The 26,798-nt window shown below is 41.3% G+C and overlaps 1 protein-coding gene across 1 annotated transcript in view; it reads right to left on the reverse strand.

Moving 5' to 3' along the window:
- LOC118398098 (brevican core protein-like) overlaps positions 1-26,366 on the reverse strand; it is a 45,916-nt gene extending 19,550 nt beyond the window's left edge. The window contains exons 1-2 of the mRNA XM_052468936.1: positions 26,135-26,366; positions 20,208-20,417 (exon numbers count right to left, since the gene is read on the reverse strand). Coding sequence (XP_052324896.1) covers positions 20,208-20,323 — 116 coding nt within the window. The 5' untranslated portion in view covers positions 20,324-20,417; positions 26,135-26,366. The remainder of the gene's footprint in view (positions 1-20,207; positions 20,418-26,134) is intronic.
- Between the last annotated feature and the right edge of the window lie 432 nt (positions 26,367-26,798).

A 26,798-nucleotide genomic window follows, 5' to 3' on the forward strand; every position in this document is an offset into this window, starting at 1 on the left:
AAAAAAATACAACCCTGCTCACATTAAATGACGAATGTCTTCTCGTCAAAATATACACACATACTCTCTGTGTGTGTGTGTGTGCGTGTGCGCGCGCGTGTATGTGGGTGTTCGTCTTTGTGTTGGGGGAGTACACTCCTATCCAGCTGGCTTGATTCAGGCTTTTTTAGTCATTCTATGTGACTGAAATTCTAATAGTCAAGCACCATTTGCACCAATCCACCTCCCACAGTTTCACAAAGCTTACTACTAAACCTACTAAATGAGCCCCAGACACCCTCAAAACAGAGCCACGTTCATTCAACTGACCAAGGAAGACCCAGCACATATGTTATACCAGTACACTTCTCTGGATATCCAAGATCAGCTTCCATCATGATACAAGTCATGGTAAGGAATATGTAAATGCAGGAGACAACACATAGTTTACTCTGAGCTGTCTGTGTTACTGTGCTACTCTGATGCGGGTTGTTGCTAGAAATGTATAAGCAGTTGTCGCTTCATCTCTTAGAGGCTTGAAGTACTTAGAACCTATATACTCATGTCATTCATACTTTTAATTGATGCTTGTTTTGCTTTTCAAGTGCTTTGAGATGTGTTACTTGTATATGCTGTGTACTGCAATTCAGGTTTTAGCTGCCAAGTATGGCCTACATGTAAAATGTAATAAACTACTACTACTAATACTACGATTTGTGGGATATTCACTCTCTGATGAGATAAGTGAAATTGAAAGTCATGTCCTTATATGACCCTTTGAATGTGAGCATTTCGGGACCACTTCAAAGCATTTGCCTAAAAATGTGTCTTTACAAAGTAATTACGTAGGCAGAGACAGTTTAACTACAGTGTAAATACATATTATTCCATAATATTTAAAGGTAGACTCAGCGCTACGACATTGGCATGAGCAGCACCACAGAAGTTGAGCTGAGAACGATGCAAGACGTTGCTCTTACACAGTCACACATATGATCTACACATGTGTACAGGTGCGCTTCATGCTGCTACAACGTAGTAGCTACAGAACCAAAACAGCGGATAAGTTTAGCCTCACACTTCAACATTGTTGAGGAAATCAGCCCGATATTGTGTATACATCTTGCATCGCTGAGTCTACCTCCTCCACAGGATCGGTGTCCCCGCCACGGGACAGGTTCAGCTAACATAGGCTAATGTGATTAGCGTGAGACTGTAAGTAACAAAACAAAATCGCAGGACATAGACATATCTGATATGGGCAGAAAGCTTAAATTCTTGTTAATCTAACTGCACTGTGCAATTTACAGTAGCTATTACAGTGAAATAATACAATGCTATTGTTTGAGGAGAGTGCACAATTATGAACTTGAAAATGTATTTAAAAAACTATCAGGCACATTTGGGCAGTCTTGATACAACATTTTGAACCGATATGCAATGCTTCATTGGATCAGTCTAACACTTTGTGCACACACACTACTGCCATCTAGTGGCCATAGTCTAAATTGCTCCTGGACTGGAATAATACTTTATGGCCTTTCTCTTGCATTTCAATGATTACAGTACAAATAAATAAATAAATGTGCAGTTTTGTCACACAACACAATGCCAATGATATCTCAAGTTTTGAGGGAGCGTGCAAATGGCATGCTGACTGCAGGAATGTCCACCATAACTGTTGCTAGAGAATTTAATGTTACTTTCTCTACCATAAGCCGCCTCCAAGGTCGTTTTAGAGAATTTGGCAGTATGTCCAACCGGCCTCACAACTGCAGACCACATGCTAACTATGCTACCCGGACAGCTGATGAAACTGAGGAGTATTTCTGTCTAATAAAGCCCTTTCGTGGTGAAAAACTCATTCTGATTGGCTGGATCTGTCTCCCCAGTGGGTGGGCCTATGCCCTCCCAGGCTCACCCATGGCAGCACCCTGTCCAGTCATGTGAAATCCATAGATTTGGGCCTAATTTTGACTGATTTCCTTATATGAACTGTAACTTACTAAAATTGTTGAAATTGTTGCATGTTACGCTTATATTTTTGTTCAGTATAAATATATATATATATGTATTTATTTATATATACCTATAGTACCGCTCAAAAGTTTGGACACACTTACTCATTCAACTGTTTATGTGCACTTTTTTCTTGGGCCAAGAAACACGAAAAATTGACATTAGCCCGGTAGAAATCTGTCCTTTGTACTAATGGACCGCAGAGTGAAGCAGCCAACAAGTGCTCAGCATATGTGGGAATTCCTTCAAGTCTGTTGGAAAAGCATTCCCCATGAAGCTGTTTGAGAGAATGCTAAGAGTGTGCAAAGCTGTTGTCACGTTCTTCGTAATGATGAGACCAAGGCGCAGCGTGATAAGAATACATTCTTCTTTAATTAACGAAGAGCACTTAACTTCTTCGATATAGGGGGCGCTCTTTTAATTTTTGGATGAAAAACGTTCCCGTTTTAAACAAGATATTTTGTCACGAAAAGATGCTTGACTATGCATATAATTGACAGCTTTGGAAAGAAAACACTGACGTTTCCAAAACTGCAAAGATATTGTCTGTGAGTGCCACAGAACTGATGTTACAGAAAAAAAACTGATAAAAATACAATCAGGAAGTGCCGCATTTTTTAAAAACGGCTCATGGCAATGACTCCTTATATGGCTGTGGAGGAGCTAGGAGTCAGCTTACCTTTTCCACGTTTTCCCCAAGGTGTCTGCAGCATTGTGACGTATTTGTAGGCATATCATTGGAAGATTGACCCTAAGAGAATACATTTACCAGGTGGTCGCTTGGTGTCCTCCGTTGCAATTATTGCGTAATCTCCAGCTGCAGTACTTTTCCGTTTGCTACTGAGGAGAAACCCAACTGCCACGAAGGATTTATCATTGAATAGATGTGTGAAAAACACATTGAGGATGATTCTAAACAACGTTTGCCATGTTTCTGTCGATATTATGGAGTTAATTTTGAAAAAAGTTTGGCGTTGTAGTGAATGAATTTTCATTTTTTTTCTGAGCCAAAAGTGATGAACAAAACGGAGCGATTTCTCCTACACAAATAATCTTTTTGGAAAAAATGAACATTTGCTATCTAACAGAGTCTCCTCATTGAAAACATCCGAAGTTCTTCAAAGGTAAATTATTTTATTTGAATGCTTTTCTTGTTTTTGTGAAAATGTTGCCTGCTGAATGCTAGGCTTAATGCTAGGCTATCAATACTCTTACACAAATGCTTGTGTAGCTTTGGTTGAAAAGCATATTTTGAAAATCTGAGATGACAGTGTTGTTAACAAAAGGCTAAGCTTGTGTTTCAATGTATTTATTTCATTTCATCTGTGATTTTCATGAATAGAAAAAGTTGCGTTATGCTAATGCGTTATAGTTTAAGTATTTTTCTGTCGATTTCTCAGCCAAGCAGGAGGAACAAACGTGACGTTTTTCGCCGGGAAAAAAGGAACATTTGCTATCTAACTGGGAGTCTCCTGAGTGAAATCATCTGAAGTTCTTCAAAGGTAAATTATTTAATTTGGTTGCTTTTCTTATTTTTGTGAAAATGTTGCCTGCTGCCAGCACAGCCTAGCATAGCATTATGCCATGCTAAACTTACACAAATGCTTGTCTAGCATTGGCTGTAACGCATATTTTGAAAATCTGAGATGACAGTGTTGTTAACAAAAGGCTAAGCTTGTGTTTGAATATATTTATTTCATTTCATTTGCGATTTTCATGAATAGGAAACGTTGCGTTATGGTAATGCGTTTGAGGCTATGATTACGCTCCCGGATACGGGATTGCTCGTCGCTAGAGGTTAAACAAACTAACAAAACAACAAAACGAACGCGAAGCTATGATAAACCGAGTGCTGACATGCACCTACACAATAACCCACAAAAACAAAATGGAAATGGCAATCTAAATAGGATCCCCAATCAGAGACAACGATAATCAGCTGCTTCTGATTGGGAACCAATTCAGGCCACCATAGACCTACATGTACCTAGACATACCAAAACCCCATAGATGTACAAAAACCCTAGACAAGACAAAAACACACATACCACCCTCGTCACACCCTGACCTAACCAAAATAATAAAGAAAACAGTACAAATAAAGATAACTACAAAGATAACTAAGGTCAGGGCGTGACAGCTGTCATCAAGGCAAAGGGTGGCTACTTCAAAGAATCTGAAATAAAAATATATTTTGACACTTTTTGGTTACTACATGATTCCATATATGTTATTTCATAGTTTGATGTCTTCACTATTATTCTACAATGTAGAAAATAGTAAAAAATAAAGAAAAACACTTGAATGAGTAGGCGTGTCCAAACTTTTGACTGGTACTGTACATAAGCACAACAGTATATTTTAAAAGGCAATCATGTTAGCTGAAGACTCGCAATCAAGTCAATCGCAGTGCACAGGTCATTCATCTTTGTTTTTTCATCCTTACTCTCATCATTACTGTTACTTTATATCAAATGACAACCTATCCATGCAAAGGTCTCCAAATACAAAGCCAACAAAGAGACACAAGTGTAGTATAAAACAGCACTCTCTTGTGGTCGAATAAATGTTGTTTTGTATTCATGCCGGCTGGGTTAGCTCCACAGACATGCAGCCATTAGTATTCTCCACTAGAAAATGTCTCACAAAAGGCGAGTGGTGGGCAAGAGGACAGCTGCACACTGTGTTTCACTTTATATCAGTTCTCTTACAAAAGTCCATGTGGGAAGATTACAGGACAAGAGGCTCTGGCACACTTTATTAGATTTTTTTTATGGAAAAGGAAGCCGAAAACCACTAGGAATCCTTTTAAACAGGACTTGACCACATGAAGAGGACGCTAACCAGGGATGTCTGAAACTATATAATTGTTATATGAGTATCCATAAACACAGGTTTGTATCCATCCTAATGGCGACAGACTGATGACGGGGAATAAAATGGAGGTCATGCCTGGTTATCTTTCAGGAAGAACGTCCTTGGACTTGAAGTCATTGTGCCGCCAGCTTTTAATTAAGAAAACAGTGAATAGAACTCAAGCATCACCCAGAGACACCACCAAGAGCAATTCCATATCCAGAAAAAGCTGCCTGTGCAATATCCTCAAGTACATGATACACACAGTATAAAATAGGGCTCTTTCAACCGGTTCTTAACTTTTACCAAATCTATTTTGTATATTCTCCTACATACCTTTCACATTTCCACAAACTTGGTTATGTGATTTCAGGCGAAAATGGAAAATAAGGGGGCGGATCCTTAAGAGGTTTTAAAGCGTAAATCATAGTCCATAGACACTAAGACTTGATAGTCCGGCGTCCCATTGTCACATACGCGGATTCTGAGACCATTGTCCCCGGGGACGCACAGCCCCAACGCACACCTTCCCAAACTTCACAACCAACGCGGCTCCCATGTACAAGTTATTTTTTCATCTGAACGTGTTGACAGTTAGAGAATATTGCTTGGGCCGCGCTAAGAATTTGACAAGTATGAATGCCAACGGTACAATGTTCTAGAACACTGCTGTGCAAAGGCATACAAGGTTTGGACTATGTTACCCGTTTTATGCAGACACAAAAAGACAGGTAGAATGCAAGCAAAACGTTGTTGAGAAGTAACTGTGGGGAAATAGGTTATCACAACCCATACTGCACTTTATTATGATATCAAACACTGCACTGTGCACTATAGTCACCAACCCTGAGCCAAGGGGGCTGTGATTTTTTTTATTTATTTCACCTTTATTTAAAAACCTCTTGTAACTACCCATCCCGGGTCCGGGAGCGTAATCATCAACTGATACTAATTAGCATAACGCAATGGACATAAATATTACTAGAAAATATTCATATTCATGAAATCACAAGTGAAATATATTGAAACACAGCTTAGCCTTTTGTTCATCACTTGTTAAGCATTTGTGTACGTTTATCAATAGCCTAGCATAGCATTATGCCTAGCTAGCAGCAGGCAACGAAAATCAGAAAACCAATCAAATTAAATTGTTTACCTTTGATGAGTTTCGGATGTTTTCACTCACAAGACTCCCAGTTAGATAGCAAATGTTCCTTTTTTCCCAAAATATTATTTTTGCAGCCGAAATAACTCTGTTAGTTCTTCACGTTTGGCTGAGAATTTGACCGAAATTGCGGTCACGACAACGCCGAAAAATAATCCAAATTAGCTGCATAATATCGACAGAAACATGGCAAACGTTGTTTATAATCAATCCTCAAGGTGTTATTCAAATATCTATTCGATAATATATCAAACTATGTATTGTGACACCAGACACATTAGGGAAGCCATATAAAAAGGAATCTGGTTGATATCTCATTCACTGCTCAATAGGGACACATAGGAACGCAGCGGTTTCTAAAGAGTCACTTCCTGATTGGATTTTTCTCAGGCTTTCGCCTGCAATATCAGTTCTGTTATACTCACAGACAATACTTTTACAGTTTATGAAACTTTAGAGTGTTTTCTATCCTAAGCTGTCAATTATATGCATATTCTAGCATCTTGTCCTGACAAAACAGCCTGTTTACTTTGGGAACGTTATTTTTCCAAGTGCCTCCTAAATTCAAGAGGATATTATTAACCAGGTAGGCTAGTTGAGAACAAGTTCTCATTTGCAACTGCGACCTGGCCAAGATAAAGCGTAGCAATTCGACACATACAACAACACAGAGTTACACATGGAATAAACAAAACATACAGTCAATAATACAATAGAACAAAAGAAAACAAAAAGTCTATACAGTGAGTGCAAATGAGGTAAGTTAAGGAAATAAATAGGCCATGGTGGCGAAGTAATTACAATATAGCAATTAAACACTGGAATGGTCGATCGGCAGAAGATGAATGTGCAGGTAGAGATACTGGGGTGCAAAGGAGCAAAATAAATAAATACCAGTATGGGGATGAGGTAGGTAGATAGATGGGCTGTTTACAGATGGGCTATGTACAGGTGCAGTGATCTGTAAGCTGCTCTGACAGCTGGTGCTTAAAGCTAGTGAGGGGGATGTGAGTCTCCAGCTTCAGAGATTTTTGCAATTCGTTCCAATCATGGTCAGCAGAGAACTGGAAGGAAAGACGACCAAAGGAGGAATTGGCTTTGGGGGTGACCAGTGCGATATACCTGCTGGAGCGCGTGCTACGAGTGGGTGCTGCTATGGTGACCAGGGAGCTGAGATAAGGCGGGGCATTATCTAGCAGAGACTTGTAGATAACCTGTAGCCAGTGGGTTTGGCGACAAGTATGAAGCGAGGGCCAACCAACAAGAGCGTACAGGTCGCAATCGTGGGTAGTGTATGGGGCTTTCCAGTTTGTTGAGTAGAGTGTTGGAGGCTATTTTATAGATGACATCACCTAAGTCGAGGATTGGTAGGATGGTCAGTTTTACGAGGGTATGTTTGGCAGTATGAGTGAAGGATGCTTTGTTGCGAAATAGGAAGCCAATTCTAGATTTAATTTTGGATTGGAGATGCTTAATGTGAGTCTGGAAGGAGAGTTTACAGTCTAACCAGACACCCGGGTATTTGTAGTTGTCCACATATTCTAAGTCAGAGCCGTCCAGAGTAGTGATGCTGGATGGGCGAGCAGGTGCGGGCAGTGATTGATTGAAAAGCATGCATTTAGTTTTACTTGCGTTTAAGAGAAGTTGGAGGCCACAGAAGGAGAGTTGTATGGCATGGAAGCTCATCTGGAGCTTAGTTAACACAGTGTCCAAGGTGGGGCCAGAAGTATACAGAATGGTGTCGTCTGCGTAGAAGTGGATCAGAGAATCACCAGCAGCAAGAGCAACATCATTGATGTATACAGAAAAGAGAGTTGGCCCGAGAATTGAACCCTGTGGCACACCCATAGAGACTGTCAGAGGTCCGGACAACAGGCCCTCCGATTTGACACACTGAACTCTATCAGAGAAGTATTTGGTGAACCAGGCGAGTGTGTGTGTGTGCAGCTTTTAGTTCCAGCCCACCACAAACACTTCTGTTCCAATCAATTAGTTGAATCAAATTAGTTCATTCTGGTGCCTTTAGTGCAGGGCTGAACCAAAAGCCCGCACACCCTGTATCTCTCCTGGATCCTGGGTTGGTTGACTACAGGTGTACTGCCGCAGTACATGTCTCATACAAGAGGCATACCAAGGTCAAATCACATAAACAGCTACATGGTGGTGATATGATCCATATGGTGATATGATCCTTGACTAGTATCTCAAAGCACTTCATGATGACAGAAGTGTTTAGACCCTGCAACATGTCTCGTGTTTGAGACATTGAATTGCGACTCCACTTTGTCTCTATACTGATGGTTTGCTTGTTTGATTGCCTTATGGAGGGAATAACTCATCTGTTTGTATTCGGTCATGTTTCCAGTCGTCTTGCCATGATTAAGTTTGCAGATGCAACTACAGTGGTAGGCTTGAGTACCAACAACAACAAGGCAGCCTACAGGGAGGAGGTGAGGACCCTAGGAGTGTGGTGTCAGGAAAATAACCTCTCACTTAATGTCAGCAAAACAAAAGAGATGATGGTGTACTTCAGGAAACAGCGAAGGGTGCACCCCGCCATACCACTTCGACGAGACAGCAGTGAAAAAGGTGAAACGTTTTAAGTTGCTCGGTGTACACACCACCGACAAACTGAAATGGGCCACGCACATAGACAGTGTGGTGAAGAAGGCGCAACAGCGCCTCTTCAATCTCAGGAGGCTGAAAAAAATGTGTCTTGTCACCCTCACTAACTTTTGTGTGTCTTGTCACCCTCACTAACTTGTCATCCTAACTAACTTTTACAGGTGCACATTTGAGAGCATCCTGTCGGGCTGTATCACCCCTTGGTATGGCAACTGAGGTGAGTTCTGCACAATGCATCACCGGGGGCAAACTACCTGCCCTACAGGACGCCTACAACACCCGATGTCACAGGAAGGCAAAAAAGATAATCAAGGCCACTGCCTGTTCACCCCACTTCTATCCGGAAGGCGAGGTCAGTACAGGTACATCAAAGCTGGGACAGAGAGATTGAAAAACAGCTTCTATCTCAAGGCCATCATATTGTTAAACAGCCATCACTAGCACAGAGAGGCGGCTGCCTTACCTACAGACTTGATATCATTGGCCACTTGAATAAATGGTACACTAGTCACTTTAATAATGTAATGGGTGCGGGTTGGTGGCAGGGAAGTCAGGCGCAGGAGAATCGAACTTGGTGTCAACGGAGTTGTTTGATCAGTGCTTCACAAAACTCCAAAACCAAAATGACAAAATAATAAAAAGTGGGTATAAAACCCGTCGCGCACCAACACATAATACACAAACATACAATCAAACAATCTCCGACAAGGACATGAGGGGAAACAGAGGGTTAAATACACAACATGGAATTGATGGGAATGGAACCAGGTGTGAAGGAAGACGAGACAAAACCAATGGAAAATGAAAAAATTGATCAGTGATGGCTAGAAGACAAGTGACGTCGACCACCGAACACCGCCCAAACAAGGAGAGGGACCGACATCGGCTGAAGTTGTGACAAATAATGCCACTTTAAGAATGTTTACATTCTCGCATCACTCATCTCATATGTATATACTGTATACTGTATCCTTCACTATCTATTCTTTACTATCTATTGCATCTTAGCCGCTCTGTTACTGCTCATCCATATATACTTATATATTATTATTACTAGATTGTGTGTATTATGTTTTGTTGTGGAATTGTTAGATATTCCCTGTTAGATACTGCTACATTGTCGGATTTAGAAGCACAAGCATTTCGCTACACTCACAATAACATCTGCTAACCATGTGTATGTGACCAATACAATTTGATTCGATTTGCACCCATTTTAGTGAGGTTGTGTTTTCTGTCACTTAATTTCAAGGTTGGGAGATGCTTAATGGAGTGTTTAGTTTAGATCAAATCTTGCTTTCCCTCCTTACCTCCTGCTCTCCATCCCTTCACTTCTGTCAGGACACCTCTCACTTCTCTGCTTATGCTCCCACTCCTCCATCTCCCCCTCTCCTCTCCACCCGCCCAGCCTATATGTTGTGTCCATTACTGAAGTGAACTAAATGAGCCCACAGTCCCAGAGGCTGCGTGGTGAAAGCCAGAGAAACAGAGTGCACTCAGAGCAGCCCGGCTCTCGCCTCCTGCAGGGTGGGATGAAAGACAAGAAAGTGCATGATGTCCTGGTTTCCCTGGATGAGGAGACAGTGTCACGGGGAAGCAGAAGATGTTAGCAGTCTCTGCACGGCCCAGCGAGGCACAACATCCGCATTTTGTTTTATAGAAAACTACAAAAGGAATGGTTCTGGCAGACACACAAGAGAAGGTTGGTGGCTTGTTTTTAATTCTCTCAGCTCATTGTCTCTTCATCGCTGGTCTGTCCTCCGTAACCCTAGTTCATTCATCTAACTTCCCCTTTTTCAATGAACACCGGAGGCTCATTCAAGTTCCTTTATTAAGTACTACCTCTGACTCTTCCCCGCAGCCTTGTCTGTTAAAGGGATAGTTCATGCAAATTACAATGCAATTTGGGTGAACTATCGCGTTAACAACCATGTAGAACCCAGTTACTTTCTGTTTAGTAATTTAACCTGCTTCCACATATTCATAAATCACTCGTGTCCCGTTACCACAAAAAAGCCCCTTAGGGAAGATTACTCTTCAACTCCCCAGTGTCTGTTTTCTCTATCACACATCCCAAGAGTTTGCTCATCTAACCTCTACAGTCATTTATGGCTGCATTGTAAGTTGAGAAATGTGTGTGTGCTGTAACTTGAACTTAATGTCAATGGGAGATTGATGTCATTGACGTGGAAATCTCTAGTAAGGATTATTACATATTATTTGGGCTGGAGATTCAGTAGATTATAAATCCTAATGGATTTATCTATTTATCCATCCATCCTTCCTTTTCATGTAGCTAATAAAACGTGTGTGAATCACACAACCACCCCCACTATTGCAATTTCAGATTCTTGGTTGAAAATAATTTTTGTCCCCAATTTCGTAATATCCAATTGCTACAGTCTTGTAATTACGTAGGCAGAGACATTTTAACTACAGTGTAAATACATATTATTCCATAATATTTAAAGGTAGACTCAGCGCTACGACATTGGCATGAGCAGCACCACAGAAGTTGAGCTGAGAACGATGCAAGACGTTGCTCTTACACAGTCACACATATGATCTACACATGTGTACAGGTGCGCTTCATGCTGCTACAACGTAGTAGCTACAGAACCAAAACAGCGGATAAGTTTAGCCTCACACTTCAACATTGTTGAGGAAATCAGCCCGATATTGTGTATACATCTTGCATCGCTGAGTCTACCTCCTCCACAGGATCGGTGTCCCCGCCACGGGACAGGTTCAGCTAACATAGGCTAATGTGATTAGCGTGAGACTGTAAGTAACAAAACAAAATCGCAGGACATAGACATATCTGATATGGGCAGAAAGCTTAAATTCTTGTTAATCTAACTGCACTGTGCAATTTACAGTAGCTATTACAGTGAAATAATACAATGCTATTGTTTGAGGAGAGTGCACAATTATGAACTTGAAAATGTATTTAAAAAACTATCAGGCACATTTGGGCAGTCTTGATACAACATTTTGAACCGATATGCAATGCTTCATTGGATCAGTCTAACACTTTGTGCACACACACTACTGCCATCTAGTGGCCATAGTCTAAATTGCTCCTGGACTGGAATAATACTTTATGGCCTTTCTCTTGCATTTCAATGATTACAGTACAAATAAATAAATAAATGTGCAGTTTTGTCACACAACACAATGCCAATGATATCTCAAGTTTTGAGGGAGCGTGCAAATGGCATGCTGACTGCAGGAATGTCCACCATAACTGTTGCTAGAGAATTTAATGTTACTTTCTCTACCATAAGCCGCCTCCAAGGTCGTTTTAGAGAATTTGGCAGTATGTCCAACCGGCCTCACAACTGCAGACCACATGCTAACTATGCTACCCGGACAGCTGATGAAACTGAGGAGTATTTCTGTCTAATAAAGCCCTTTCGTGGTGAAAAACTCATTCTGATTGGCTGGATCTGTCTCCCCAGTGGGTGGGCCTATGCCCTCCCAGGCTCACCCATGGCAGCACCCCTGTCCAGTCATGTGAAATCCATAGATTTGGGCCTAATTTTGACTGATTTCCTTATATGAACTGTAACTTACTAAAATTGTTGAAATTGTTGCATGTTACGCTTATATTTTTGTTCAGTATAAATATATATATATATGTATTTATTTATATATACCTATAGTACCGCTCAAAAGTTTGGACACACTTACTCATTCAACTGTTTATGTGCACTTTTTTCTTGGGCCAAGAAACACGAAAAATTGACATTAGCCCGGTAGAAATCTGTCCTTTGTACTAATGGACCGCAGAGTGAAGCAGCCAACAAGTGCTCAGCATATGTGGGAATTCCTTCAAGTCTGTTGGAAAAGCATTCCCCATGAAGCTGTTTGAGAGAATGCTAAGAGTGTGCAAAGCTGTTGTCACGTTCTTCGTAATGATGAGACCAAGGCGCAGCGTGATAAGAATACATTCTTCTTTAATTAACGAAGAGCACTTAACTTCTTCGATATAGGGGGCGCTCTTTTAATTTTTGGATGAAAAACGTTCCCGTTTTAAACAAGATATTTTGTCACGAAAAGATGCTTGACTATGCATATAATTGACAGCTTTGGAAAGAAAACACTGACGTTTCCAAAACTGCAAAGATATTGTCTGTGAGTGCCACAGAACTGATGTTACAGAAAAAAAAACTGATAAAAATACAATCAGGAAGTGCCGCATTTTTTAAAAACGGCTCATGGCAATGACTCCTTATATGGCTGTGGAGGAGCTAGGAGTCAGCTTACCTTTTCCACGTTTTCCCCAAGGTGTCTGCAGCATTGTGACGTATTTGTAGGCATATCATTGGAAGATTGACCCTAAGAGAATACATTTACCAGGTGGTCGCTTGGTGTCCTCCGTTGCAATTATTGCGTAATCTCCAGCTGCAGTACTTTTCCGTTTGCTACTGAGGAGAAACCCAACTGCCACGAAGGATTTATCATTGAATAGATGTGTGAAAAACACATTGAGGATGATTCTAAACAACGTTTGCCATGTTTCTGTCGATATTATGGAGTTAATTTTGAAAAAAGTTTGGCGTTGTAGTGAATGAATTTTCATTTTTTTTCTGAGCCAAAAGTGATGAACAAAACGGAGCGATTTCTCCTACACAAATAATCTTTTTGGAAAAAATGAACATTTGCTATCTAACAGAGTCTCCTCATTGAAAACATCCGAAGTTCTTCAAAGGTAAATTATTTTATTTGAATGCTTTTCTTGTTTTTGTGAAAATGTTGCCTGCTGAATGCTAGGCTTAATGCTAGGCTATCAATACTCTTACACAAATGCTTGTGTAGCTTTGGTTGAAAAGCATATTTTGAAAATCTGAGATGACAGTGTTGTTAACAAAAGGCTAAGCTTGTGTTTCAATGTATTTATTTCATTTCATCTGTGATTTTCATGAATAGAAAAAGTTGCGTTATGCTAATGCGTTATAGTTTAAGTATTTTTCTGTCGATTTCTCAGCCAAGCAGGAGGAACAAACGTGACGTTTTTCGCCGGGAAAAAAGGAACATTTGCTATCTAACTGGGAGTCTCCTGAGTGAAATCATCTGAAGTTCTTCAAAGGTAAATTATTTAATTTGGTTGCTTTTCTTATTTTTGTGAAAATGTTGCCTGCTGCCAGCACAGCCTAGCATAGCATTATGCCATGCTAAACTTACACAAATGCTTGTCTAGCATTGGCTGTAACGCATATTTTGAAAATCTGAGATGACAGTGTTGTTAACAAAAGGCTAAGCTTGTGTTTGAATATATTTATTTCATTTCATTTGCGATTTTCATGAATAGGAAACGTTGCGTTATGGTAATGCGTTTGAGGCTATGATTATGCTCCCGGATACGGGATTGCTCGTCGCTAGAGGTTAAACAAACTAACAAAACAACAAAACGAACGCGAAGCTATGATAAACCGAGTGCTGACATGCACCTACACAATAACCCACAAAAACAAAATGGAAATGGCAATCTAAATAGGATCCCCAATCAGAGACAACGATAATCAGCTGCTTCTGATTGGGAACCAATTCAGGCCACCATAGACCTACATGTACCTAGACATACCAAAACCCCATAGATGTACAAAAACCCTAGACAAGACAAAAACACACATACCACCCTCGTCACACCCTGACCTAACCAAAATAATAAAGAAAACAGTACAAATAAAGATAACTACAAAGATAACTAAGGTCAGGGCGTGACAGCTGTCATCAAGGCAAAGGGTGGCTACTTCAAAGAATCTGAAATAAAAATATATTTTGACACTTTTTGGTTACTACATGATTCCATATATGTTATTTCATAGTTTGATGTCTTCACTATTATTCTACAATGTAGAAAATAGTAAAAAATAAAGAAAAACACTTGAATGAGTAGGCGTGTCCAAACTTTTGACTGGTACTGTACATAAGCACAACAGTATATTTTAAAAGGCAATCATGTTAGCTGAAGACTCGCAATCAAGTCAATCGCAGTGCACAGGTCATTCATCTTTGTTTTTTCATCCTTACTCTCATCATTACTGTTACTTTATATCAAATGACAACCTATCCATGCAAAGGTCTCCAAATACAAAGCCAACAAAGAGACACAAGTGTAGTATAAAACAGCACTCTCTTGTGGTCGAATAAATGTTGTTTTGTATTCATGCCGGCTGGGTTAGCTCCACAGACATGCAGCCATTAGTATTCTCCACTAGAAAATGTCTCACAAAAGGCGAGTGGTGGGCAAGAGGACAGCTGCACACTGTGTTTCACTTTATATCAGTTCTCTTACAAAAGTCCATGTGGGAAGATTACAGGACAAGAGGCTCTGGCACACTTTATTAGATTTTTTTTATGGAAAAGGAAGCCGAAAACCACTAGGAATCCTTTTAAACAGGACTTGACCACATGAAGAGGACGCTAACCAGGGATGTCTGAAACTATATAATTGTTATATGAGTATCCATAAACACAGGTTTGTATCCATCCTAATGGCGACAGACTGATGACGGGGAATAAAATGGAGGTCATGCCTGGTTATCTTTCAGGAAGAACGTCCTTGGACTTGAAGTCATTGTGCCGCCAGCTTTTAATTAAGAAAACAGTGAATAGAACTCAAGCATCACCCAGAGACACCACCAAGAGCAATTCCATATCCAGAAAAAGCTGCCTGTGCAATATCCTCAAGTACATGATACACACAGTATAAAATAGGGCTCTTTCAACCGGTTCTTAACTTTTACCAAATCTATTTTGTATATTCTCCTACATACCTTTCACATTTCCACAAACTTGGTTATGTGATTTCAGGCGAAAATGGAAAATAAGGGGGCGGATCCTTAAGAGGTTTTAAAGCGTAAATCATAGTCCATAGACACTAAGACTTGATAGTCCGGCGTCCCATTGTCACATACGCGGATTCTGAGACCATTGTCCCCGGGGGACGCACAGCCCCAACGCACACCTTCCCAAACTTCACAACCAACGCGGCTCCCATGTACAAGTTATTTTTTTCATCTGAACGTGTTGACAGTTAGAGAAATTGCTTGGGCCGCGCTAAGAATTTGACAAGTATGAATGCCAACGGTACAATGTTCTAGAACACTGCTGTGCAAAGGCATACAAGGTTTGGACTATGTTACCCGTTTTATGCAGACACAAAAAGACAGGTAGAATGCAAGCAAAACGTTGTTGAGAAGTAACTGTGGGGAAATAGGTTATCACAACCCATACTGCACTTTATTATGATATCAAACACTGCACTGTGCACTATAGTCACCAACCCTGAGCCAAGGGGGCTGTGATTTTTTTATTTATTTCACCTTTATTTAAAAACCTCTTGTAACTACCCATCCCGGGTCCGGGAGCGTAATCATCAACTGATACTAATTAGCATAACGCAATGGACATAAATATTACTAGAAAATATTCATATTCATGAAATCACAAGTGAAATATATTGAAACACAGCTTAGCCTTTTGTTCATCACTTGTTAAGCATTTGTGTACGTTTATCAATAGCCTAGCATAGCATTATGCCTAGCTAGCAGCAGGCAACGAAAATCAGAAAACCAATCAAATTAAATTGTTTACCTTTGATGAGTTTCGGATGTTTTCACTCACAAGACTCCCAGTTAGATAGCAAATGTTCCTTTTTTCCCAAAATATTATTTTTGCAGCCGAAATAACTCTGTTAGTTCTTCACGTTTGGCTGAGAATTTGACCGGAAATTGCGGTCACGACAACGCCGAAAAATAATCCAAATTAGCTGCATAATATCGACAGAAACATGGCAAACGTTGTTTATAATCAATCCTCAAGGTGTTATTCAAATATCTATTCGATAATATATCAAACTATGTATTGTGACACCAGACACATTAGGGAAGCCATATAAAAAGGAATCTGGTTGATATCTCATTCACTGCTCAATAGGGACACATAGGAACGCAGCGGTTTCTAAAGAGTCACTTCCTGATTGGATTTTTCTCAGGCTTTCGCCTGCAATATCAGTTCTGTTATACTCACAGACAATACTTTTACAGTTTATGAAACTTTAGAGTGTTTTCTATCCTAAGCTGTCAATTATATGCATATTCTAGCATCTTGTCCTGACAAAACAGCCTGTTTACTTTGGGAATGTTATTTTTCCAAGTGCCTCCTAAATTCAAGAGGATATTATTAACCAGGTAGGCTAGTTGAGAACAAGTTCTCATTTGCAACTGCGACCTGGCCAAGATAAAGCGTAGCAATTCGACACATACAACAACACAGAGTTACACATGGAATAAACAAAACATACAGTCAATAATACAATAGAACAAAAGAAAACAAAAAGTCTATACAGTGAGTGCAAATGAGGTAAGTTAAGGAAATAAATAGGCCATGGTGGCGAAGTAATTACAATATAGCAATTAAACACTGGAATGGTCGATCGGCAGAAGATGAATGTGCAGGTAGAGATACTGGGGTGCAAAGGAGCAAAATAAATAAATACCAGTATGGGGATGAGGTAGGTAGATAGATGGGCTGTTTACAGATGGGCTATGTACAGGTGCAGTGATCTGTAAGCTGCTCTGACAGCTGGTGCTTAAAGCTAGTGAGGGGGATGTGAGTCTCCAGCTTCAGAGATTTTTGCAATTCGTTCCAATCATGGTCAGCAGAGAACTGGAAGGAAAGACGACCAAAGGAGGAATTGGCTTTGGGGGTGACCAGTGCGATATACCTGCTGGAGCGCGTGCTACGAGTGGGTGCTGCTATGGTGACCAGGGAGCTGAGATAAGGCGGGGCATTATCTAGCAGAGACTTGTAGATAACCTGTAGCCAGTGGGTTTGGCGACAAGTATGAAGCGAGGGCCAACCAACAAGAGCGTACAGGTCGCAATCGTGGGTAGTGTATGGGGCTTTCCAGTTTGTTGAGTAGAGTGTTGGAGGCTATTTTATAGATGACATCACCTAAGTCGAGGATTGGTAGGATGGTCAGTTTTACGAGGGTATGTTTGGCAGTATGAGTGAAGGATGCTTTGTTGCGAAATAGGAAGCCAATTCTAGATTTAATTTTGGATTGGAGATGCTTAATGTGAGTCTGGAAGGAGAGTTTACAGTCTAACCAGACACCCGGGTATTTGTAGTTGTCCACATATTCTAAGTCAGAGCCGTCCAGAGTAGTGATGCTGGATGGGCGAGCAGGTGCGGGCAGTGATTGATTGAAAAGCATGCATTTAGTTTTACTTGCGTTTAAGAGAAGTTGGAGGCCACAGAAGGAGAGTTGTATGGCATGGAAGCTCATCTGGAGCTTAGTTAACACAGTGTCCAAGGTGGGGCCAGAAGTATACAGAATGGTGTCGTCTGCGTAGAAGTGGATCAGAGAATCACCAGCAGCAAGAGCAACATCATTGATGTATACAGAAAAGAGAGTTGGCCCGAGAATTGAACCCTGTGGCACACCCATAGAGACTGTCAGAGGTCCGGACAACAGGCCCTCCGATTTGACACACTGAACTCTATCAGAGAAGTATTTGGTGAACCAGGCGAGTGTGTGTGTGTGCAGCTTTTAGTTCCAGCCCACCACAAACACTTCTGTTCCAATCAATTAGTTGAATCAAATTAGTTCATTCTGGTGCCTTTAGTGCAGGGCTGAACCAAAAGCCCGCACACCCTGTATCTCTCCTGGATCCTGGGTTGGTTGACTACAGGTGTACTGCCGCAGTACATGTCTCATACAAGAGGCATACCAAGGTCAAATCACATAAACAGCTACATGGTGGTGATATGATCCATATGGTGATATGATCCTTGACTAGTATCTCAAAGCACTTCATGATGACAGAAGTGTTTAGACCCTGCAACATGTCTCGTGTTTGAGACATTGAATTGCGACTCCACTTTGTCTCTATACTGATGGTTTGCTTGTTTGATTGCCTTATGGAGGGAATAACTCATCTGTTTGTATTCGGTCATGTTTCCAGTCGTCTTGCCATGATTAAGTTTGCAGATGCAACTACAGTGGTAGGCTTGAGTACCAACAACAACAAGGCAGCCTACAGGGAGGAGGTGAGGACCCTAGGAGTGTGGTGTCAGGAAAATAACCTCTCACTTAATGTCAACAAAACAAAAGAGATGATGGTGTACTTCAGGAAACAGCGAAGGGTGCACCCCGCCATACCACTTCGACGAGACAGCAGTGAAAAAGGTGAAACGTTTTAAGTTGCTCGGTGTACACACCACCGACAAACTGAAATGGGCCACGCACATAGACAGTGTGGTGAAGAAGGTGCAACAGCGCCTCTTCAATCTCAGGAGGCTGAAAAAATGTGTCTTGTCACCCTCACTAACTTTTTTGTGTCTTGTCACCCTCACTAACTTGTCATCCTAACTAACTTGTCACCCTCACTAACTTTTACAGGTGCACATTTGAGAGCATCCTGTCGGGCTGTATCACCCCTTGGTATGGCAACTGAGGTGAGTTCTGCACAATGCATCACCGGGGGCAAACTACCTGCCCTACAGGACGCCTACAACACCCGATGTCACAGGAAGGCAAAAAAGATAATCAAGGCCACTGCCTGTTCACCCCACTTCTATCCGGAAGGCGAGGTCAGTACAGGTACATCAAAGCTGGGACAGAGAGATTGAAAAACAGCTTCTATCTCAAGGCCATCATATTGTTAAACAGCCATCACTAGCACAGAGAGGCGGCTGCCTTACCTACAGACTTGATATCATTGGCCACTTGAATAAATGGTACACTAGTCACTTTAATAATGTAATGGGTGCGGGTTGGTGGCAGGGAAGTCAGGCGCAGGAGAATCGAACTTGGTGTAAACGGAGTTGTTTAATCAGTGCTTCACAAAACTCCAAAACCAAAATGACAAAATAATAAAAAGTGGGTATAAAACCCGTCGCGCACCAACACATAATACACAAACATACAATCAAACAATCTCCGACAAGGACATGAGGGGAAACAGAGGGTTAAATACACAACATGTAATTGATGGGATTGGAACCAGGTGTGAAGGAAGACGACACAAAACCAACGGAAAATGAAAAAATGGATCAGTGATGGCTAGAAGACAAGTGACGTCGACCACCGAACACCGCCCAAACAAGGAGAGGGACCGACATCGGCTGAAGTTGTGACAAATAATGCCACTTTAAGAATGTTTACATTCTCGCATCACTCATCTCATATGTATATACTGTATACTGTATCCTTCACTATCTATTCTTTACTATCTATTGCATCTTAGCCGCTCTGTTACTGCTCATCCATATATACTTATATATTATTATTACTAGATTGTGTGTATTATGTTTTGTTGTGGAATTGTTAGATATTCCCTGTTAGATACTGCTACATTGTCGGATTTAGAAGCACAAGCATTTCGCTACACTCACAATAACATCTGCTAACCATGTGTATGTGACCAATACAATTTGATTCGATTTGCACCCATTTTAGTGAGGTTGTGTTTTCTGTCACTTAATTTCAAGGTTGGGAGATGCTTAATGGAGTGTTTAGTTTAGATCAAATCTTGCTTTCCCTCCTTACCTCCTGCTCTCCATCCCTTCACTTCTGTCAGGACACCTCTCACTTCTCTGCTTATGCTCCCACTCCTCCATCTCCCCCTCTCCTCTCCACCCGCCCAGCCTATATGTTGTGTCCATTACTGAAGTGAACTAAATGAGCCCACAGTCCCAGAGGCTGCGTGGTGAAAGCCAGAGAAACAGAGTGCACTCAGAGCAGCCCGGCTCTCGCCTCCTGCAGGGTGGGATGAAAGACAAGAAAGTGCATGATGTCCTGGTTTCCCTGGATGAGGAGACAGTGTCACGGGGGAAGCAGAAGGTGTTAGCAGTCTCTGCACGGCCCAGCGAGGCACAACATCCACATTTTGTTTTATAGAAAACTACAAAAGGAATGGTTCTGGCAGACACACAAGAGAAGGTTGGTGGCTTGTTTTTAATTCTCTCAGCTCATTGTCTCTTCATCGCTGGTCTGTCCTCCGTAACCCTAGTTCATTCATCTAACTTCCCCTTTTTCAATGAACACCGGAGGCTCATTCAAGTTCCTTTATTAAGTACTACCTCTGACTCTTCCCCGCAGCCTTGTCTGTTAAAGGGATAGTTCATGCAAATTACAATGCAATTTGGGTGAACTATCGCGTTAACAACCATGTAGAACCCAGTTACTTTCTGTTTAGTAATTTAACCTGCTTCCACATATTCATAAATCACTCATGTCCCGTTACCACAAAAAAGCCCCTTAGGGAAGATTACTCTTCAACTCCCCAGTGTCTGTTTTCTCTATCACACATCCCAAGAGTTTGCTCATCTAACCTCTACAGTCATTTCTGGCTGCATTGTAAGTTGAGAAATGTGTGTGTGCTGTAAATTGAACTTAATGTCAATGGGAGATTGATGTCATTGACGTGGAAATCTCTAGTAAGGATTATTACATATTATTTGGGCTGGAGATTCAATAGATTATAAATCTATCTATTTATCCATCCATCCTTCCTTTTCATGTAGCTAATAAAAAGTGTGTGAATCACACAACCACCCCCACTATTGCAATTTCAGATTCTTGGTTGAAAATAATTTTTTTTCTCCCCAATTTCATAATATCCAATTGCTACAGTCTTGACCCATCGCTGCAACTCCCATACGGACTCGGGAGAGGCGACGGTCGAGAGCCATGTGTCCTCCGAAACATGACCCTGCCAAGCCACAATGCCTCTTGAAACACTGCGATGCAGTGCCTTAACAGCTGCTCCACTTGGGAGTGAAATTTACATTTGATTGAACCCAAGAGTCTATCAGAAAGTGTCTTCAAATAAACTGAAATGTCCCCAACCCTTGTGTCAAGATGGTTGTACTACCTACCAGTGGTTGACAAACTCTTCAAAAGTTAAAATTCACAACCAATGGTGGCAATAACATTTGTTTGTCGAGACTGAATCTTCAGACGTAGCTTGGGGGGGTGGATGTTCTATACTAATATGGGCTCTGGACAACAACCTTTGTGACCACAAAGCACACAAGCCAAGGATAATAACAAGTAATATACTCCCACTCTGTCACCAGCCATTTTAAATCACGTCTGGCAAATTAGGTTGGTTAAAATTAGCCCTGAAGTTATAATAATGATAATAGTTTGGTAGTTATGAGCTAGAATCCTATTGGTGCCACTAGATTAAAGTGCCAAAGCAGTACCGCGGGGGTCAGATCATATATGTGCAATGATCTTCTTCAGGTGGGTTGTATTGAGAGGAGAAGAATACCCATCATAAACTCTCCTCAGAAAATAGTTAATGGAATAGACAACAGTTCAATGGAATAGACAACAGGTGGAAATTATAGGCAATTAGCAAGACACCCCCAATAAAGGAGTGGTTCTGCAGGTGGTGACCACAGACCACTTCTCAGTTCCTATGCTTCCTGGCTGATGTTTTGGTCACTTTTGAATGCTGGCGGTGCTTTCACTCTAGTGGTAGCATGAGACGGAGTCTACAACCCACACAAGTGGATCAGGTAGTGCCGCTCATCCAGGATGACACATCAATGCGAGCTGTGGCAAGAAGGTTTGCTGTGTCCGTCAGCGAAGTGTCCAGAGCATGGAGGCGCTACCAGGAGACAGACCAGTACATCAGGAGACGTGGAGGAGGCCGTAGGAGGGCAACAACCCAGCAGCAGGACCGCTACCTCCGACTTTGTGCAAGGAGGAGCAGGAGGAGCACTGCCAGAGCCCTGCAAAATGACCTCCAGCAGGCCACAAATGTGTCTGCTCAAACGGTCAGAAACAGACTCCATGAGGGTGGTATGAGGGCCCGACGTCCACAGGTGGGGGTTGTGCTTACAGCCCAACACCATGCAGGACGTTTGGCATTTGCCAGAGAACTTCAAGATTGGCAAATTCGCCACTGGCACCCTGTGCTCTTCACAGATAAAAGTAGGTTCGTACTGAGCACATGTGACAGGCGTGACAGTCTGGAGACACTGTGGAGAACGTTCTGCTGCCTGCAACATCCTCCAGCATGACCGATTTGGTGGTGGGTCAGTCATGGTGTGGGGTGGCATTTCTTTGGGGTGCCGCACAGCCATGTGCTCGCCAGAGGTAGCCTGACTGCCATTAGGTACTGAGATGAGATCCTCAGACCCCTTGTGAGACCATATGCTGGTGCGGTTGGCCCTGGGTTCCTCCTAATGCAAGACAATGCTAGACCTCATGTGGCTGGAGTGTGTCAGCAGTTCCTGCAAGAGGAAGGCATTGATGCTAAGGACTGGCCTGCCCGTACCCCAGACTTGAATCCAATTGAGCACATCTGGGACATCATGTCTCGCTCCATCCACCAACAGACTGTCCAGGAGTTGTCAGATGCTTTAGTCCAGATCTGGGAGGAGATCCCTCAGGAGACCATCCGCCACCTCATCAGGAGCATGCCCAGGCATTGTAGGGAGGTCATGCAGGCACGTGGAGGCCACACACACTACTGAGCCTCATTTTGACTTGTTTTAAGGACATTACATCAAAGTTGGATCAGCCTGTAGTGTTTTTCCACTTTAATTTTGAGTGTGACTCCAAATCCAGACCTCCATGGGTTGATAAATTTGATTTCCATTGATCATTTTTGTGTGATTTTGTTGTCAGCACATTCAACTATGTAAAGAAAAAAGTATTTAATAAGAATATTTCATTCATAAAGATCTAGGATGTTTTATTTAAGTGTTCCCTTTATTTTTTTGAGCAGTATATATTTACAGCAGCCATGAAGGTTTTAAATGATATCACTGAAGCCATTGACAAAAAACAGCACGGTGTCTCAATTTTTATTGGTCTCTCTAAGGCTTTTGATACAGTTGATCATGCTATACTAAGGCAGAGATTGTCGAGTGTAGGTCTTTCGGAGCATGCAGTTGCATGGTTTGCTAACTATCTGTCTGATAGAACTCAATTAGTAGTGCACTCAATTTGATGGTCTTATGTCTGTTAAATTGCCTGTCTTGAATGGTATGCCCCAAGGCTCTGTACTTGGTCCTCTCTTATTCAATATTTATATAAATGATTTAGACAAAAATGTCCAAAATGCACAACTTCATTTTTATGCTGATGATACTGTTATTTACTGTTGTGCCTCGTCTCTTACAGAAGCTTTCCAGAACATGCAAACTGCTTTTTATACTGTTCAACATACCTTGTGTCAATTGAAGCTTATCCTCAATACTGACAAAACTAAACTAATGGTGTTTTCTAATGCAAGAAATAGTCCTCTGAACCTTTCACTTATTACTACCTGCTAGGGCAAGGAGATTGAGGTTGTAATCTCATATAAATATCTTGGAATTTTCATTGATGACGGCCTCTCTTTTAAATTGCATATTCAACAATTTACAAAAAAATTGAAGCTGAAATTAGGATTTTATTTTAGGAATAAGGCCTGTTTTTCTTTTGAAGCCAGAAGAAGGCTAGTATCAGTTACATTTATGCCTTTACTAGACTACGGGGATATTTTATATATGAACACTTCCGCTCAGTGTTTGAGATCAATTGACACTCTTTACCATGGCACTTTGAGATTTATTTTAAACTGCAAAATCCTTACGCACCACTGCACTTTGTATACCAGGGTTGGCTGGCCTTCTCTAGTCACTCGTAGGCTCAGTCACTGGCATACTTTTATTTACAAAGCCATTTTGGGTTTACTACCTTTTTATAAGTGCATTTTTATTGTTCAGAAATGTGGTGGGTACTCTCTTCGTTCGCTGGACTTTATCCTGCTAACTGTTCCAAATGTCCGAACTGGATTTGGTAAAAGGGCTTTTATGTACTCTGCGCCATCGTCTTGGAACACCTTACAAAATACTTTTAAACTGGAAGAACTTGTCCCAATTGGTGTTTTTAAACCACTGATGAAGGATTTTGAGGCTGATTCCCTGACCTGTCAATGTTTTTAATTTGCTGTTTTATACTCTTGTGAATTCAATGGTTTTTACTAGATTACTTGTAGTTTTTCATGTTGTCCGTCTGTAATTCTTTTGTAATGACTTGGTGCTGCCTATCTTGGCCAGGGCGCTCTTGAAAAATAGATTTTAATCTCAATAAGCTCTTCCTGGTTAAATAAAGGTTAAATAAATAAATATATTTACTACTTTGTTTTCAATTAAAATGGTCAAAATGAAACAAAAATAGCTTCTTAGCAAAGAGCTATTTCTCAAGCAAGAATTTTGATAGGATTGTCTGGGAGTGGTCTGAGTGGGGAGGGGAAAAGTGAAAACTAGATGTTATTGGCAGAGGTTTGGAACTCTCTTATTGGTCTATTGATGATGTCACCAGGCAGGCCAAAACTCCATCCCACCAAAACAGGCTGAAAATTCAAGCAGTCTTTTCAAACAGCTCTTACACAAAAAGGGATTTGTCCTAATTTCCACAATTCTACAGTATTATTCCAACTTCATAGTGTGGAAATAAATAGAAAACCCAGGTAATCACGATTTTGACTGCACTGGACCTTTAAAGTCGAATGTCACTGACAGAGACTGAGGCTTCTAGCCTGTGATGCCAAAGGCAACATGTCCACTAAGAGACTGCATTAGAGAGGGGGGAGTGAGAGAGAGAGAGCAGGAGAGAGAGAGAGAGAGAGAGAGAGAGAGAGAGAGAGAGAAATAGAGGTAGCAGGGAGGAGACAAGAGAGGGAGTGTAAGAGAGAAAGAAAGACTAAAGACAGTGAGAGAGATGCTAGATATGACTCTGTCTAAACTGAGAGTTACTAGGAGGGGTACTGTACTAGTGGAGAAGAGAAAAAAAGAAAGTGGTGAAGGAAAGTAATGGAGTTGAATTATGTGTAAGTTTCTACATTATAAAAAGGGTGAAGAGGTCTACTGTACGTTTCTTAATGTCAATTAAAGAGCTTTGCAAGATGTTCCACAAACCATTTCAGAACTCTCAAATGTCCACATAAAAACCCTCGTCCATCAGCAGCATTTAGTAGGCGACACCTTCGGCACATAGTTGGTTCAAACTTTAAGCTCCAAAGCTTAAGTTTAAAACGTATCAGCCAAAAGACACTGCATTAAGATTATGTCATGAAAAGTTATGTTACTGGGTTTATCCTCAATCGGATGCAAAGACGTTAAAATTACGCTGCCAAATGTCACAGTAGAATAAAGACATTTGAAAGGTATTGTTCTTAACATATACTTTTGTCCTGACAGTGCGCAGGTGAGCTTCAAAGAAATACGACCCTAAATGGTCCTGTTTGTAGCCCTATTATAGCCCATGTAAATAAGAGTAGGCTAAATTCAGGACCACCGGGGTAGGAACGCAATGCGAGGAAAGAAAGAAAAGCTCCATGTCACATATAACTGCAGGTTATGGGTAAATACAATAAATATACTCTGACATGGTCTACTATAACTTTCTGCCCTCATTTAAGCGGCATCGGACCAAAGCTGTAAGGCTAAATTAAATAAAACGTCACCTACCGCATTCTTTTGACAAACATTTCGATTAATGGTTGTGAAGTACTGGACTTTATAATATTTTTGGTTGAGGTAAAGTGAATTATTTTCGGTATCGTCTCCCTCTTGGTGCAGTGCGCTCGGGATATTGCGACGTTCGATGAGGGACGGTCCTCAATAATGCAGGGAGCTCTATGCAGGTATGGGACTCGTGCGTCCGACCGGCTGCAAAGAACAGGGAGAAAAGAGGGAGTTTGAAACAGTGAGGGCAAATATAAAATCTTGAACTGCCCACTTTTTTCATGCAACAAAGAGGATGGAGGAGAATGTGTCCGTCAAAAGGGGATGGGGTATAAAGTGGGATGGAATGACAGCCTACAGAGCAATGCAGTTGAACTGCTTGAGCAACGTCTCAACGTAGCGTTATTCGTCATAAAACTGATGGTGAATATGACATTTAATGGAAACGACACAGGGTTCTATTGCAGTAAAAGAGTGAGAGAAGAGAAATGCCGTGCGTAGAGAGGAGACAAATGGGGATAGTGCGTCAGTCAGTGTTCCATGCGGGCAAGTTGCTGATGCTGCAGGCACGCGCTGAGAGAGAGAGTATCGCTAGATTAGCAGGAAGCAGGCAAGAAAACGATGTGAAGATGGGCTGCAGCCTACGAAAAAAGTATATTGAATTTAA

Source organism: Oncorhynchus keta, chromosome 19 (assembly GCF_023373465.1).
Source record: "Oncorhynchus keta strain PuntledgeMale-10-30-2019 chromosome 19, Oket_V2, whole genome shotgun sequence".
Taxonomy (NCBI): Eukaryota; Metazoa; Chordata; class Actinopteri; order Salmoniformes; family Salmonidae; genus Oncorhynchus; species Oncorhynchus keta.